Source organism: Narcine bancroftii, chromosome 6, assembly GCF_036971445.1.
Source record: "Narcine bancroftii isolate sNarBan1 chromosome 6, sNarBan1.hap1, whole genome shotgun sequence".
NCBI classification, from domain to species: Eukaryota; Metazoa; Chordata; class Chondrichthyes; order Torpediniformes; family Narcinidae; genus Narcine; species Narcine bancroftii.
The window spans coordinates 153,638,371-153,657,159 of NC_091474.1; the positions used below are offsets into that span (position 1 = coordinate 153,638,371).

The 18,789-nt window shown below is 36.9% G+C and overlaps 1 protein-coding gene across 6 annotated transcripts in view; it reads left to right on the forward strand.

Annotated features, from left to right (window-relative positions):
• Positions 1–18,789, forward strand: part of atad2b (ATPase family AAA domain containing 2B) — a 169,073-nt gene that overhangs the window by 124,619 nt on the left and 25,665 nt on the right. For all 6 annotated transcript variants that reach the window (XR_011340434.1, XM_069886403.1, XM_069886398.1 and 3 more), the window contains 7 exons: positions 252–438; positions 717–902; positions 6,072–6,207; positions 8,656–8,852; positions 10,502–10,661; positions 12,665–12,787; positions 14,565–14,690. Coding sequence is in view for 5 of the 6 variants with exons in the window: in XM_069886403.1 (XP_069742504.1) it covers positions 252–438; positions 717–902; positions 6,072–6,207; positions 8,656–8,852; positions 10,502–10,661; positions 12,665–12,787; positions 14,565–14,690 (1,115 nt within the window). In the remaining variant the exon portion in view is untranslated. The remainder of the gene's footprint in view (positions 1–251; positions 439–716; positions 903–6,071; positions 6,208–8,655; positions 8,853–10,501; positions 10,662–12,664; positions 12,788–14,564; positions 14,691–18,789) is intronic.

Genomic DNA, 18,789 nt, shown 5'->3' on the forward strand with positions numbered 1-18,789 from the left:
AAAGTGTTGTGCGGGAAATCAATTAATTTTGATGTGGGTATTAAGATTTTCATTATCAAGCTAGAAAGTGGAATGCCAAGTTAAGTGCCCATGAGACCTCTTACCTTGGTTAAAGCTTGAATCACTTTATCAGGGTATGCATATTGGTCATTGTAATCTTATAATACTTGTCTTATCTTTGTCAGTTTGAAATTTCATTCATCTGAAGCAATAGATTGAATTTGGAAATAATCTAAGATTTCTTCTTGCAGGTCAGCACTTCACCAGCCAATATCCCATCGTCCTCGGTTACTGCTTTGTGGAAACAAAGGATCAGGTCAAAGTTCACATCTTGCTCCTGCATTGCTCCATTCACTTGAGAAATTCTCTGTGCACAGACTAGATTTGCCAGCATTGTACTCTGTGAGTGCCAAAACACCAGAGGAGTCGTGTGCACAGGTAAGAATGACCAAAGCAAAAAAAAACCTAACCCATATATTTCTTGTGTTTAACCTGCAATCTAAGAGATGAAAACTTTAAAGTGCATATTTTTTCTCTCTTTACTTCCCTTTTTCACTTCATGTCAATTGTTTCCATCACCACATCCTCTCTCTACACACACACACACACACACACACACACACACACACACACACACACACACACACACACACACACACACACACACGCGCACACCCCCCCCCCCCCAAATTTTCTTGATTGTTTGTCTTCTTTAGGTGTTCCGTGAAGCACGCCGGACAGTACCAAGTGCAGTTTATGTGCCTCACATTAGAGAGTGGTGGGATGCAATCAGTGATACTGTGAGAGCTACTTTCATGACTCTGCTTCAAGACATCCCACCATTTTCACCCATTTTGATATTGGCTACCTCTGAAACAACTTATTCAGAACTACCAGATGAGGTAGGATATCAACTTCACTACAGACTGTGTTGTATAATGAATGTATCCAGTTATATGTTCAAAAGCCTTCATTAATTAGTCTAATGTAAAGCAACAGTAATTTATTTTAACTGTTGTAGAAAGATGGGTAAGACACAAAAATATTTCCAGCATCAATTATGCAATGTAATCCTGAGTATATGAATATGATTCTTTCTTGTTGCTAAACTATTCTTGTAGGAAGATGAGAACTGCAATTCATTTGTGCACAATCAGTGAAATTTCCTTTATCACAGTTACTTAAAAGACAACATTTTTGGGTCAACATTGCGCTAAATTATTTCCTGTGAGAATCTCTTGAAAATGTAAAAAGTATAAAACTAAAGAACTAAGCTCATAAAACTATTCAAGTAAAAATTGGTTAAGACTTGTCATAGTCAATCACCACCATTAATTCCTCACAGGCATTTCTAGTTTAATGAATGGAGGTGTTCCTACGTTTTTTCGAACTTGGGGTTCCTTGTAGAAGAGAATGCAGGAGGAATCACTGACAAACAGCTGTCAAGGTGGTTAGGGCTTTCTGCATTTATGCAAGTTAGGATTGAAATCCAAAACTTGTCGGGGATTCTTTGTGGGATTTGATAGAACATACGTACAGGTTCTTTGGCCCATGATGTTATGCCAATAAAAATATGCCTTTGTACAGATGTCTTCTGGTGTTTGCTACTCCTACCCTGAGTAAAAGATGCTGGCTCTCTGCTTTACCTATGCCTCTCATAATCTTGTAGACCTCTATAAAGTCACCTCTCATCCTTCGCTGCTCCAAAGATAATAGCCCTAGCTCGACTAATCTTGCCTCTTAGGACATATTTTACAATCCAGGCAACATCCTGGTAAATCTCCTCTGAACCCTCTCTATAGCTTCCACATCCTTCCTGTAATGAGGGAACTAGAACTGAACACAGTATTCTAAGTGTGGTCTCACCAGAGACTTGTAGAGCTGCCAGATCACCTCACAAGCTTTTCGTCTGGTTTTAAACCGCTCTTCTTCTCGTTCACCATCTTGCTCTCATAGTCCCTGCTGAAATTTAATGTAGAGGTACTCCCCAAATTACGACTGTAATTCAGACCAAAGAATCTGTTGTATCTTGAAATGGACATGTGTCAGAATTGCGTTGATTTAAAAAATAAAGAATAATATAAAATTTATGCAGTTTGCATTGTATTTGACAAACTATAACAGGACATGTAAGAGCCAAAGTGTGTGTACTTAGCTTGTTAGTCGACATTCTGGGATCTGTCGGCTGGGCACGGGCATCTTGATTACTATGCGCATGCACAGGTCATCGGTTGGTGCATGTGTGGTGGGTTTGCATATTGGAGTTTGGTCAGTGCATGTGTGAGAGTTAAGCCCCCTAATGATATTGAATTCAAGCCCTTAATTCTCATGCGTACACCAACCGAACTCCAATACGTGAACTGCGCATGTGCCAAGCAAAGACTCGCGCATGCTCACAGGAATCAAGATGGCCATGCCTGAAACACATACTCTCCTGGTATCATTTTCAATGGCATTTATTACTGTGATACCAAAAGAAGATAGTGATCAGTTGAAACTGTCATCTTATAGACATATTTCATTATTAAATTCAGATTATGAGATTATTGCCAAAGTCTTGGTAAATAGATTGGCAAAGTTTTTGCCGAAATAGATTAATAAGGACCAAACAGGCTTTGTGAAAAAAAGACAATCGGCTGATAATGTAAGCAGGTTGATTAGCATCATTCATTTGGCACAGAAAAGAAGTGATCTGAGTGTTGCTATGGCATTAGATGCAGAAAAATGATTTGATCGACTGGAATAGGATTTTCTATTTAAAGTACTGGAAGGACTTGGATTAGGTCAAACTTTTATAAATTGGATTAGGGTACTATACCATAATTCGAAAGCTAAAGTAGTGACTAATGAACAAATTTCCACATCATTCCAATTGTCAAGATCTGGGAGACAAGGATGTCTGCAATCTCCAGCTCCATTTACTTTAGCTATAGAACCTCTTGCAGAAAAAATCCGTTGACATTAAGGGATTTAAGGTTAACCTGGAGGAATACAAAATTAATTTATTTTCTGATGATGTATTAATATATTTGACAGAGCCAGTAACTTTGATACAGAAATTGTACTAAAAATTGGAAGAATATGGAAAAGTTTCAAGTTATAAAATAAATTGGGAAAAGGACTGAAATTACGTCTTTCACAGAAGGAGATTATGCTCAGTGTCGAAGAGTTACCCCATTTTAAACAGCCGACAAATAAGATAAAATATTTAAGAATGCATACAGATAATAACAAAAAATTAATACAAACTGAATTATTTACCATTACTTTAAAAAATTGAAGAAGATTTAAGCAGATGGACAGCCTTACTAGTGGGAAGTTAATTGTATTAAAATGAATATATTTCCAAGAGTACATTATCTCTTTCAATCACTGTCCACACCATTATCTCAGAGATGTTTTCAGGAGTTAAAATAAATGTCAGAAAATTTCTTTGAAAAGGTAAGATGTTGAGGATCTCCATAGAAAAACTAACTTGGAAATATGAGCTGGGAGGTTTATGACTCCTTAATTTTAAAAATGATCATCGAGTGGCTCAGATAAGATTTCTTACCTTCCTTTTTGAGGAAGAAGATAAACCTGCATGGGTTAAAATAGAATTGTTTAAAATAGGAGAGAAAATCCCAGAGTATTTTATATATAAATGGGATACAAAATTAATAACTGCTGAGAGAGAAACCCCATTTGTTAAAACACTTAATTAATATCTGGTATAAAATAAATAGTGATACTGGAACAAGGGGCGGTTATTCTCACAAAATTCCTATGACTCGTAACAGGACTCTTATACTTTGTAAAATGGGTAACCAAATTTTTGAAATCTGGTCTCGTAAAGGAACCCGATATATTGAAGATTGTTATGAGCAGGGAGAATTGATGCAATTTGAACAATTGAAAAATAATTATGGAATTCTTAACAGCACAATCTTCTGCTATTTCCAAATAAGGGATAAATTGGGCCCAACAATGTTTTTACCAAATTGTAGTGATGTGGAGGCTCTGATTTGAAAAAGAAGTACAAAGAAATTTACTTAAGCAATGTATCTTTTACTTCAAATGGGAAACCCAAACAAGGGGTTCATAAGTCCAGACAGAGATGGGAATTAGACTTAAATGTAAGAATTGATGAGCAAACCTGGTCTGAACTATGTCAGATTAGTATGCCTAACAAGATAAAGTACTAAGATTAGTACAATATAATTTTCTGCATCAATCATATCTCACACCACAGAAATGAAACAAATTAAATTCAGATTCATCAGACTGATACTTTAGATGTGGTGAGGAGGTAGGAACTTTTCTACATTCAACTTGGTTATGTTCTAAAGTAAGGCCTTTTTGGGTTGATCAAGGAAATTTTCTATGGCAGATCCCAGGAATCAAATTTGACAAAACCCAGAATTATTTTTACTGGGTAATATTACAGGGATAAGACCAAAACTGAAATTATCCATACATCAAACAAAATTTGTTAAAAATTGCATTGGCAATAGCTAGAAAATGTATAGCAGTTTCATGGAAGTCTGATTCACATCTAAATATGGCACGTTGGAATGCAGAAATACATAGTTGTATTCCCCTCGAGAACATTTCCTTTAAATTAAGAAATAAGTATGACACATTTTTACAAGTTTGGCATCCATGTTTACAAATCTGGTTTGAATTTTTAATTATGTTCACCCTAATCCTTGAAACCTACATTGATCTTCTCGAAAGAAAATTTCATTCAATATGAATTTTTGATCCATGGTGTGTGTGGCTCTTTTCAGCAGCCAATTTTGCTTTTCTTTTTTCTCTTTCCTTTTTCTTTATCTTTTTCTTTCCAATCTATATTTTCTTTGGGCTCTTTTTTGGGGATTTGGGGTATAACCATCATGGAAAAAATTATGGATTTACTTTTGTACTTGTAGTTTTAATTTTGAAATTGACTGCATGTTTGGTCAAACTTTTTAAATAAATGAAATAATAATTAAAAAAAGATGGCCGCGCTCAGCCTATGGACCCTGGGACGCCAACTAAAAAGGTAAGTATGCACATTTTGGCTCTAACATGCCCTGTATCCCTGTTATGGTTTGTCAAATACAGTATAAACCATGTAAATTTTATATATTCTTTAACAATTTGTCAAACGTTGGTGTGGATGGACGTAAGTTACATAGGTTGCCGGTGGGGGAGGGGGGTGTGAATGTATTGCAAAATCTGGGCCCAAATCTCAGAGCTTGAGTAATCCTCCTTATTGAAATAAGCCAAAACTGTTCACATTACACTGCAATTCAAAATAGATGTTTTCTATATCATGTTATCAATATGTGTGTAGCCTTTTACAGATATCCGAGCCCATCTGATGCTCTGTGGTCTCAGAGCAGTGTGTTCTCATTGTAATTTTTCTTTTAAATTATTTATTATATCCTCAATCCAAAATTACAAATTGGTGAGATTACATATTTCTCTAGAGAAACAAAAATTGCAGATGCTGGAATCTTGAGCAAACAATGAGATGTTGGAGGAACTTAGCGTGTCAGACAGCATTCATGGGTAAAAACAGTCAATCAATATTTTGGGTTGGGAGACTTCATCGAGACCACAAAGTATTAAGTATATCGGGGGGGGGGGGGGAAAGAGAGTGAGAGTGGAAGAAGCTGGGCAGGTGTTATGTGGTGATGGGGTAAAGAGTGTGAGAGGTAGAGTGATGGGAGGCGATCTACTAGGTGGTGAAGAAGAGATACAAGGTGCTTTTTCTGGTTAATTACTGTTTGGTACTATCACTAATGTCCTTGTTCACACCAAGTTTTGGCCATTAAAATGAGCTATTAAGTTTTAACATGTAGATTTAACACCAAGTTTTGGCCATTAAAATGAGCTATTATGTTTTAACAAAATATGTCATTACAGTGGTATCTGTATAGCAAATGAGCATGAACTAAATCTACATTGTTTTTGAGTGAAGAATGTTGCTAAGTTTGATCTGTAAACTTGCAGCTTCTCTTTTAATGGCATATCCTGTTTATTAATATTGCAAATTTGAACCTAAAGTATGTTCTGAGGAACAATTTTTGTTTTTCAAAATGTAGGTAAAATGCATTTTTGAAATAAATTATGGAGAAGTTATAGATTTACAGAGGCCTACTGAAGAAGAAAGGACAAAATTCTTTGAAGATTTAATATTAAACCAAGCAGCAAAGCCTCCACCAAGGAGGAGAAAAACTGGTAAGAAACTATGTTGGAGGAAAAGAGAAGACAGTAAATTATTTTCCACAATTTTTTTTTTTACCATTTGCTTGAGACAGTTGGTTGGTTAAATTCTGGTTTACAGTACTTTTTGTTGATAATACATTGTGGTGCCAAAAACTGGGAAGCACACTGATTGCTTCTTTATCAGGTCAAGGAACTAAAGAATATTTTAACACTGTATCTAACTGGCTGTAATAGATTTATAAAGTGATGTTTTATATGGATGAATAATTATCTTGGATTTAATTAATGGGTTTCCAAGAATTAAAATACAATCTGTTCATCTTCAGTCTTTATCATCCAAGTTTTCTTTGCAAACCATTCATAATTTGAATCTTGCTTATCAATTAATAGACAATTCGCTTGCAAGTGTTGGCAAGCCAACACTTCTGAGAAACTGTTGACATTGTCATTACAGCCAATAGTTGTTAAAACTTAATAATTGATATATGTTATCAGCGCACTATGATGAGTTGAGGTAGCGAGGCATTCATCAAAATTTTGTTAATTGCAGCCTGGTTGTTTATCTCTGATTTGAAGCCATATTATTGGTTTCTGCCGGAATGTTTAAAATTTGCAAAGGGAACGGTTTCTCTCCTCATCATCTCATGTGCTGCATTAGCTGAAAATTATTCATTCGGCAACCTGGATTGTTCCAGGTTTAAATTTTAAATCCTATTCTCATGACTTGAGCACAAAACTAGACTCACAGCCCTATTACAACCCTGCATCGTCAGAGGTTTTAACATTGAGATGGTACAATAAACTAAGAACCTGCTAATATTTCTAGTGATGTAAAAATAAATTCTTGATATTAGTTTAAACAAGAACGGAAGATATATCCCTGAACTCATGGCTAACATTTATCCTTCACTCAACATTTCTTTAAGAGATATATTTATCACTTAAACTTGTGAATGTCTGCTGAGTGCAAATTGACTGTTTGGTTTCAGATAGTAACTGCACTATAAAGGTACTTCACCTATAAGTGCTTTCAGATTTTCTTAAGAAAGACATGAAATAATAGTCTGCAAGTTTCTTTTACTATTACATCCAAATGTGGAACTGTACATTTTCTATTAGAAAACCACTGAACAATTGGAGCTTTATTAATTAAAGCCTGAAAATATTTTCAGAATTTTACCCCTTGTTAAAATGTACTTAGAAAATAGAGCATCGTACAGACCCTTCAGTCCACAATGTTGTACCAACCTATGGAAACCTGAACAACAATCTTTTTTTCACTACCTCACACACATAATCTATTTTTATTACATTCAAGATTTCTTTATTGTCATGTAATAAAACAGGTGTAATATTACACAAAATTTGCTTTAGTCAGCTGTAAGGCAGACAGATTCGCCATCAGCAGAAATTACAATCGGAGAAAGAGGAAAAGAAACTAAGTACAATGTAAATACTACAAATGATCATTAGAGACTGTGTTTGAAAGGGACATAGTCCATTTTATTTTTAAAGTTCACCCTGGGCCACTTAAAAATGCGCAACAGGTCACCGTTGGCCTGGAGCTGTAATTTGGCCACCCCGATCTATAGCATTCCTGTAATGAGGTAACCAAAACTGAACGACATGCAGTAGCAGATCAAACAAAGATCTAAACTTGTTGGCATTAAACCAAGAATCTAATGGCATTTCTCAGCATGTTCCAACCCCTCATATCTAATAAAATCCCTAAATGAGCACTGCTTCAATTATTAATAACCCAAATCTAATGCCAACTAATTGATTTTAACCAATCAGAATAGAAGTGGTCAATGTAAAAATCAAGGGTGGTGTGGATTCAGTTACACCACACTCACTTTCATTACAAAATCTCTGAAGATGAAGCTGGCTGCACCACACAGAATAACCATTAACTTTGTGAGATACAAATATCTATCAGTGTTGGTGATTATCCAATGATGCAAGTAGCTCATCAGAATTTTCAACTTTTCAGGTCATTGGATAATCACCAACTTGTTTGTTCATAATAGAATCTGTTCATGGCATTTGATGGCCTTTTCTATTAACAAAATAATTTGTTTTTGATGAGTTTTGTCCAAATGCATGTTGGAAATAGTTTATTTGATCTTGTTTTTAAGAAATGTTAGATATAATCCATAATTAGATATAAGAACTAAGCTGTTGACTGTATTTTAAAATCCTACATTGACGAAAGTTGTTAGTTATCAAGCCAAGTTCAACTGAAATTAAATTGCATAAGGAACAATTTTACTTTAAGTTCCTAAAAGAGTTTCTGTTCACAATGTTTCCATGGGAATTTTCAATAGAGCTTTAAACTGGAAGTGAGAGATATTGTGTGCCTTTCCACATGTCAAAGAATTTCTGGGTTTTTGTCTTTGTGTTTGCATTTTCAATAAAATGTGGATAATTTATTGCATATTGCTATCCTCTTTCTTTCAGCGTTGCTTGCCTTGGAAGTCCTTCCACCTGCATTGCCTCCTCCACCAAGGCAACTATCAGAGGAAGAATTAAAACGAATGGAAGAACAAGAGGAAAATACCTTTCGAGAACTTCGGCTGTTTCTCAGGGATATTACTAAAAGACTTGCCACTGACAAACGATTTAATATCTTTAGCAAACCTGTGGATATTGAAGAGGTAAATTGATAACATTTACAAATGAATTTTAAAAGCTGATCCAAGAAAAGTTTTTGTCCAGAGTCCCTTTCAATAATTTCTACTAATATTCCTCAAGTGGATCATTTAAGAAATGTCATAAAGGAGGGAATAAATTAAAAGGGAGGCTCATGAAAGTTGAAGAGAACCATCTGTGTTGAGCTAAGTAATAAAGATACCGTGGCAAGTACTGTCAATTTCAAAAACAATAAATCACCTGAAACAAAATAGGGGTATTGTTGAGATTACAAAAAGCTAGATGGGGACAACAAATGTTGAAGAGGTTGCTAACAGTTATCTGTTGATCAAAAACATAAAATTTAGAGATGCAGAAGTAAATGAAAGACCATACCAAGTTCTAGATGAATTACCAAGATGAAATGGCTTGTATAAAATTGAATGTGACTAATTAGGGAGAGGAAATGGCACGAACTAGAAACAGAGTCAGTGGAAATACTTAAAAGTGGAAAAACTGCTGATAATTAAATTTATTAAATAACAGGAAGTTATTAGGAGAGATTTTCAGCTCAATGGACTTTCAATAGAACTCGCTGGAAGTTTTGATTAAAGGTGTAAAAGAAAGAAGTTACAATAACTAGCAAGTAGCATCATTTTCTATCAATATTATGGAAAGGAAAATGGCATTTAGAACTCCTGAAAAGATGGATAGGTAAAGGTTTAGACAACATATTGATGTAGGAGAATCAGTTCAGCCACTTTTGTCATAATGGGAGTGTGATAAAATGCTGACTGGAGCTAGACCTGAATGTGTAATTTGATTGAATACAAACAAATGTAGAACAGGGTTATTCAGAAGTAATGTTGGAGCCTTAGAAATCACACTCAAGATTCTCAAATTCCATTGGTAGCACACCTTTCCAAGGTGACATAGCAAGCAGTGTAGAAATCCCAGCAGCTGCTGTGACATTGAAATTCCCTAAATTAGAATGCATTTAAGCTGATGAATTCAGAATTGTTTTTGGTTACTAAACACTCCAAATCATTAAAAAATTGAAAGCTCATACATTTAGGTCTGAACTTAAATATTCTACTACTTTTCTTTTTCATTTCCTTTATGTGGATTCCAATTTCCTGGTTGTGTCACAGTGACCCTCTCTGTGGCTGAAATCTGACTGCTGTAAGGCTAGTCTTTTCCTTTGAATCCATATAGATGTTTTGATTACCCACAAAAAGCTCTTTACCAAGAGCTGAATTCATCCAATTAAAGGTCAATGTGGATGTGGGTGATCCTATGCTTGAATAGTGACTTGTTACCCTTATGAGAGGAAATATCAATGGTCTGAATCTGCAGTCAAAATAGCCTCTAAGGGAATTGGAGACAATGGTGCATTGATCTGCTGGCACTCAGGCTGATCTACTTTTGTTTTACACTCCCAATATGCAACTGAGCCTGAGTCACAGGTGTTTTGACTGCCATCTTCTCTCTTCTTAGAGTCAGCTCTTTATTGGAATCCTCTTACAGTGAAATGGGAATTAGAAATTCTAATGGGAATGAATTGATTAATTTATTACTGTTAGAAAAATATTTACAGTAGACTTAATAATGTTTTAAATTTTTGTACTTGTCTTCAATTTATTTAAACATTGCTCTGTTTAAAAAAAAATTGTAGGTTTCTGATTACTTGGAAGTTATCATAAAACCAATGGATTTATCTACCATGATGATGAAAATTGATAACCACAAGTATGAAACAGTGAAGGATTTCCTAATAGATATTAACCTCATCTGTAGCAATGCTCTTGAATATAATCCTGATAAAGTTCCTGGAGGTAAGATGGGATTTAAGACACCTGAGTTGAGAGCTGCTCACTAACAAGCAAACTAATTGTATCTAAACAAAGGAAGCAAAGTTCATGAATTACATCTCCAGTCTCATGACACTGCAATAAGCTGCTGATAAAAGTATATCAACCAGCCGAATGTGGAAAACATTGCAATAACATTATATCCTGCAATCTAGATTCAAATACCATCAAGATTCATGATTTTTTTCTATGCAATTGAATTGAATAGTCAAGGTTATTTTTAGATAAAGAAGTAGAGTCTCAATACTCTGGCAATTTGACATCTATTGGTACACACACAAGTATATATATATATAGAAATGGAAAATAATGTTTTATGGATTTAAAGTCATTACTGTCAGACAAGTAGATGAAGGTTCAACAATGGGTGTTGTGAGCTTTTTGGAGTCAGAGAGACTGGATGGAAAAAGGCTCTTCAGGTTACTGGGTCCAAGCCCATGAGCAAGCACAGAGTTTTTAAAATGCCAATTCTACCGTAACCTATTTTATTCTCCCAAATGGCCATTAAAACCCATGCCACACCTCCCCAGTGTTTCCCACTCGTATATATTGTAGGAGTGATTTACAATGGCTAATTGACCCACAAATCTGAACCTTTTTGGGTTGTAGGAAACTGGAGCATCCAGAGGAAACATACACAGTCACAAGGAAAATAGGCATGCTCCTGTTGCCTTATTCATATGCTGCTATGAATATGAAGTGGAAATTATTCCATTAACAAAAACAAAATCTGTTCCTTTGAACAGATGCATTCATTTTGAAATAACTGACAGATTGTAAAATTGAATAGTCATTACTCTTTTGAAGATAATTATGCCTCTTTTTATGTATGTGTATATAAAAGCAAAATAGTGCAGATGCTGAAAACCTAGGGATAAAAAAATAAAATGCTGGAAATGCTCAGCAGGTTAGGCAGCATCTGTGGAGAGAAACCGTTTCTGGCTCATATTTTGCAAAATAACAAATGTAAAACTATCATCTTTCACATTACTTTGACTGACAGCAACTTCAAAGCTATTTATGGGCGGGCTATTTCACGCCGCCCTACGTGATGCTTCTTTTACGTCCTTAGGCCCTTCAACGCGCAGGGCCTTGATGCGGAGGATTCTACCAAGTTTTTCCCACACAAGTTCCTGCTGAATGGATCATTTCAGGTAAGTTTGTATCCTTTTATTGAACGCAGCAGTGAGTGGAGTTGGTTCACCACTGAGGAACATCTAGCCAATTGTTTCCAGTGATTACCTTTCATCAGAAATGTTCTGATGAAAGATTATTGATGTGAAACAGCAACTGCAGTTTCTCTCTCCACAGATGTTGCCAGTGTTTTGAGTACTATTTTGAGTACATCTGGTTTTATTTTACATATGCTATTTTGCCTAGTTTATTTCAGTATTAGAGAAGACATTTAAATAGATGATGAATTTCATTTAAACATGACCATTGTCGCTTCTGAGCTAAATAAATACAGTTGATGTTGCTGATAGTAACAAATAACATTCATTGGTTGATTCGTCACACATTCTGTTACTAGGTGAAGAGTCATCCTATTGGTTTGTTTAAACTTGTGTAGTAGGTTAATATAGGCCAAAATTGTTCAAGGTTCCATCCATGGTTTCATATCAGACTAATACGTAATGAATCAAAGTGTAAGGTTTTTATGACATATTGGTTGTCTAAAGATGCAATTCAAAATGTCAAAAGAATCTCAATATTTGATTTTGTTTGAATTTAATTATTTTCTCCCCATGAATGAGCCTTTTTCAAATTAGATTTGTTCCCTGTCTTCACAACACATTATAGTTTGACAAAAGCAGGTTATTGGATATTCTGAATGTTTGTTACAGAATTGAGCTCAAATCCGTGTAAATGGCTGGCATACAAAGGCTAATGGAATGACTTAATTGCAGACCAGAATGTTAAAAATGCATTTTGTGCCAATGTAACTGGTGTTTATTTTTACTATATAGATCGCATAATTCGACACAGAGCCTGTACACTTAAGGATACTGCACATGCAATGATAGCAGCTGAGTTGGATCCTGAATTTAACAAACTTTGTGAAGACATCAAAGAATCCAGGAGAAAGCGAAGTGAGTTGCTCTTGAAGTTAAAAATCTCCTCCAAGCAGGACATCATTAGTTAACAGAACTTGTCAGTTTATTTTAGGAGTGTTTGCTGGCCTTTTCTCTCGAGGTGATGGTTCATTCTATTACTTTCCTACCCTCAGACTTTTACTAAATAGTGGTTATTATGCAGGAGGACTGATTTGCCTTACTGAGGAAGATTGGCAAGAAATTGGGATCTCTTTTGGGGAAAGTACGACCTATAGAAAAAGGATAGGTTACGCCTGAACCCAAAGGGAACCAATATCCTGGTGGGCACGTTTAATTATAGCTGTAAATTGAATTTTCTCTCCATCTAAATGATAGTCTGTCTATTTCTTCAACCAAGCTGTAATATAGATGTAAAACTAATTTAGCAGGGGGCTGAAGAAGGTTTGTGGGGGTGGGGTGTGTGTGGAACAGCAGTTAAGTGAAGATAATGTGCAGCAAGAATGATCAGCAGGTGACGAGACAAAATACTAGCCAAAGGGATGAGAGACAGAATACATTCAAAACCTGGTCTAAAAAAATCTGTAACTATCAAAGTATAACATAATTGATATTTAATTTTGTCATGAGAAAAGTTCATAGATATTAGAAGATCTCATCATTTTATTAATTCTATTGATGACATAAAAGGATGTACAAAAACAGCATTTCCTATCCACAATGACCTAGACTTCATGTACAGTTTTAAAAAAACCCGGTATCCTGCACCTATGGCCATTGGTAGATGCTGGATAAGTGAATTTTCTGGTTGCTTGAGACTGCATTTTGCATGGTAAACTAACCACAACTTTCGTACTTTATACCTATTTATTTTCCATGGACCTTTGCTGGTTGCTTGAGGCTGCCAGGAACTTGAATTCCAGATAACAGGGATTTTTACTGTTTTTCGGAATTTGCTGTCAATTTTATGCCAAACTAAACAATTTTGTTATTACAATGACAAAGTTGTGTCCCATATACTTCCATGGGTTGTGCTTACCTCTAGTTTCAGACTTGGGCATTTAGAGAAACTGTTCTCTTCTTATAAGAAATAGGAACAGGAATCTGCTCAATCATTCAATAAGATCATGGCCGATCTAGCCGTAGACTCAACTCCCCCTACCGGTCTTTTCCCCAGAACCCTTAATTTTCCATTTATGGAAAAATATATCTAACTGCATCTGAATATATTTGAGTCAAATTCTTATTGTATTTTTATTTTCCTTGTTAGTGAAGCATCTTTTTGCTAAATTTTGTTTTGACTAATAGTCTCTTTATTTATGAATTCGATCTTGTAATTGGCTGACATAACTGTTATGTTCAAATTAATGGTTCCTTATTCCAAAATTGTTGTACATTTGTATTCATTGATTTAGTGTTCCTTGCAGTGTGAACTTTAAAAGTTCAATGCATCACGTGTCATTGTGCTTTCTCCAAGGTCTCGTGTCTTTTTTCTCTAATTAAGAAAATCATTGGTTGTTTCCCAGTTTGAATTTAATTGGTATTACTATATTTTTTTAAATATTGACTTGGAAGACCTTGTGACTATTCAACAATATGTGTAATGAAACAATCCTATAGTTAGGAATATACCTGGTTAGCTTTTTTTAAAACAGCAGTTGTTAAGTTATTTTAGGAGGCATTTAAATCTCTTTTAAATGAGAGTTCCTGGATAAATCAATGTAGCTAGAATGTTGTGTTATCAAAAATATCTTTAATATACTGCTAGAAATGATTACCCAGCAGATTGTGAATCTTGTGCATATATTGTGTGCAGATATAGCAGCAGTAGCCTCAGCAACAAATCAAACAAGTGACAGTCCGGAAGCAAATAAAGATGTGGTTCAAGACTCATCCCGGAATTTAGAAGCAAGTACCACAAGTATGGAATGTAGGCATGCAAGTAAGTTCTAATCCTGTGTTTTGTATCAGAAAATGGAGCACTTGCAACATTTTTATATTTTATTCACCAACCAGTGGTTTAGTACATTTAGCAAATTTTATTTTAAAAATGAGCATTCTACCATAAAGATAGATTAGCCTAGCACTTATTCTTTTGAGGTGAAATCATTAGTTTCTTGATTAAATACAGGTACACAATCCTTTATCCGGAACCCTTGGGGGTCAATGTGTTCCGAATTTCGGATTTTTCCAGATTTCAGAAAGCCAGATTTAAGACCACCTGAATTGTGGTGCCGTATCCACCCCCACCCCCTTCCAGCCGCGCTGCCGGTCTCTTCCCCCCCCACCTGACTCGCGCTGCCGGTCTCCCCCCCTCGTCCGTCTCGCACTGCTGGTCTCTCTCCCTCACCCGACTCGCGCTGCCAGTCTTTCTTCCCCCCCCCCCCCACCTTGCTTGCCCGACTCGCGCTGCCAGTCTTTCTCCTCCCCCACCTCGCCTGCCCGACTCGTGCTGCTGGTCTCCCCCCTTGCCTGACTCGTGCTGCTGGTCTCCCCCCTCGCCTGCCCGACTCATGCTGCTGGTCTCCCCCCTTCGCCCGACTCGTGCTGCCGGTCTCTCCCCCTCGCCTGCCCGACTCGCGCTGCCGGACTCTACCCCTCGCCTGTCCGACTCGCGCTGCCGGTCTCTCCCCGTCACCCGCCCGACTCGTGCTGCCGTCTCTCCCCCCACCTGCCGGATTTCAGAGCTTTCTAGATTTTAGATGTCCAGATAAAGGATTGTGTACTTGTATTGATAATGTCAAATTCTCGAAAAATGGACTCATAAAGTCTTTTTCATATTTCAAAAGACTACAAATCTGAGCAAGTAAACAGTATGCATGTAACTCCCTTTGAATCCTTGGTAATGTCTGGTTTACTCATTCAATTAGTCACTGCTGGAGGGAACAATAGGTCAGGTTCCTCACCAAAGTGACTTGAAGCCATGAATGGAATAGGCAGTGTAAGTGGTAATGAACACATTAGTGAGCCTCTTGGCTGCTTTTCCAAGCCTAAACTTCCAACTCTTACTGAGATATCAATTGCCTTCAAGGCAGGACAAACTGTGTTTTGGTTTATAATGCAACATTGGCCAATTTAATTGATCTCTAATTGCCAAAAAAACCAAAACATAATTCTTCTGTTTCTCCAAAGAAATATCTCACAGCTGCATGTGTCCTCTCTATGTGTTCAGTCAAGCAAGTCCAAAGTAATAATCTATTTGAAAATTAAATTTCCTTTTGGATGTCAGTACTTCTGTCTTATTGCTTGGTTTGTCTAGTTAACTTTTATACTTGACCTTATGCCTTGAAGGGCATTAGGAGAAGATGATCATGCATGTTTAGGCGAAGGAAGGATGGGGTGAGAGGTTGCTGTGAGGGTGGGGGATTTAGTGAAAGGCTACTTGGGGGTAGGAGAGGAATTGCCAGCAAAAAGGAATGTTACAGATAGTGGGGAAAAGAATAGGGGAAGGAATGAAGTGGTTTGAATGATAATAGTGTTAAGAGCCCAAAGGACCCCAAAACCCAGCAGCAATAGACATTCACCAAGACAAGTAGTAACTTAAACAAAAATTATTTTTAATTATCTTTAAACATGAAACCAGAATCAAACTTTAACTGATCTCTATTAACTTAACTAACCTTAACCCCCTTCTAATTCTAAGTGCACGTGTATGTAATGGTGTGTAAATTTAAGAAAAGTTCTTTGGTTCACAGTACAATTTCACTTCTATTCTTCCAAGTTCACTGGTTGCAGGCAATTCTTATACTGTGCACAGAATTTAACATGTATAAAGTTCACCAGGCTTTGGGGCTCGAAAGGTAAATGGTTACCACTCAGGAAGGTTCTTGTAGGTTTTGTAGAGATGTGTTGTTCCAGGATTTCCACAACTGAGGTACCACCATTAGTCACCTCAGTGTCTCACTGATGAAACTTGCCCCATCAGGGTTCTCCAGATGATAACCTTTTTCTTTCAGGTTACCACAGAGTTCCTTTCTGTTCTCTTATTCCAAGCGAAACACCAGACAGCCAGTACTTTCAGCCATCCTTCCCTCTGGAGCTTCTGTTTCAGTTCCAAGAAGCTTCCTGCTTCAGTTTCAGCAAGCTTCTCTGTCTCACCCACACTGGCTGAGACAACTCTCTCTCTCTCTCTCTCTCTCAAATTTATCAATAATCTATTCACCTTTTTACCTTTCAATTATTTTTTAAATGCTGGATTTATTCATTAATTGTGAACTAAACTCTCCAAAGACAATCCAGTAAATAACAGTGTAATGATGTGATAGTTCTGATGCAATGCCAATAACTTCTCTAATCCAAAAGACTAAACTGTTTTTTTCTTATTTTCTTTGTTGCTGTGTTAATACCTCTCTTAATAAAATCTTTCCTTCTTTTTCTTTCTGTATTTGATCCCCTTCTCAGTTATCCTAATTCTATTTCAATTTCAAAATCTTGATGGTTGAGAAGATAATCCTTTGATCATGCTGTTCATTGAGCACCAAGATAGGCTGGCACTTTGCTATATGATTAGGAATTTCCACTTCCAGCAAATTGCAACTCAAAAATATTGGGAGTTACAGGATGCAGAGAGAAGTTGAACCAACAATGTACTGTAGTCCAACATGATACAGCCATTATAGTCTTTGTGATTCCTGGAACAAGATTCATTCTACAGTGCTACCATGTGGTCGGAACGTATAATGCAGCTTGATGTGAGCAAAATTTTTAAGCACGCACGCACGCACGCACGCACGCACGCACGCACGCACGCACGCACGCACGCACGCACGCACGCACGCACGCACGCACGCACGCACGCACGCACGCACGCACACACACACACACACACACTGCTGTGTAACTCGTACTTGCTACAGGTTTCCAGGTACATAAAATAGACAAGACATAGGAAATGGAAAAAAAATTTTAATGGAGGAGAAAAAATAACTCAGGCCTGAAATTTCAATAATATTTCTTTACCTACTATGGATGTTGGAAGACCTCCACATTTCTGTGTTTTTACTACCGTCACAGTGTATGTAGACTTCCGTGTTTCTATACAGTTGCTCCACTGCAAAATCTCTTCGAGGAATGCCTATCGTGAAGAAGTTTTCCTCTCTCCAAAAGGAGTTCCATGAGGATCTCTCTCACTGCTCCCCTCTGCACTCCCTGCTGCTCTCAAACTCTACGACCATGTACTCACCCCAGATTTTGGGCTCAGGCCTGAAACGTTGGTAATGTATCTTTACCTCCTTTGGATGCTGAAGAGACCTGCTGAGTTCCTCCAGCATTTCTGTGTTTTTATTGATGCCATGTGACACAAGATATGAGTGATGCTATATCTGGCATGAGCCATTTCTGTTTTGAAATTGATAACAGCCAATTAAATATTGCATATAGTTATTAAAGGTCATATTAGTCATAGTAGAGAAACAGCCCTTTCAGTTCACCATATCCATGTCGACCATTAGGTGGCGTCCATCTTGCATGTAGAATGTGTTTCAATTTAGTGTCCACCCACTGTGCCAAATGCAATGTAAAATGTGAATTGTTATGCGTGTTCTTTCAAGAAGAATGACTTTACACAGGTTTAACACTTAACCGATTTTATTTTCTTTGAGCTGCTTCCATGGACAACCATCATATGTCGCTTCTGGTTTCCAGCCAACCGTGTGTATCACGTGCTGGAAAATGTGGTTTTTATTTACACACATAGTAATACATTGTAGCAACTCACCTGAGGCTTATTTGAACCAGCTTGGGAGCTTTCAGGTGACATCATAAGATCAGAAAATGCGATGATGTTATTTGGAACGCACGGAGCTTTAAAAAGCTGCGCGTGACTGTTTGAGTAAATTACTTTTACTGAACTTCAACTTGACTACGTCTGATCATTTTCTTGTTCTTCATTTTGCACTGTGACCCAGTTGCTGCATTGGTGACCCCAACAGGCCCAAACGGATTATGGACCCAACATGGTCAACACAGTGGTTTTGCTCAAAATGCTTATCTTTTGGACCACTCAACCTGAAGTTTGGTTCGGGCAGGCTGAGGCGCAGTTC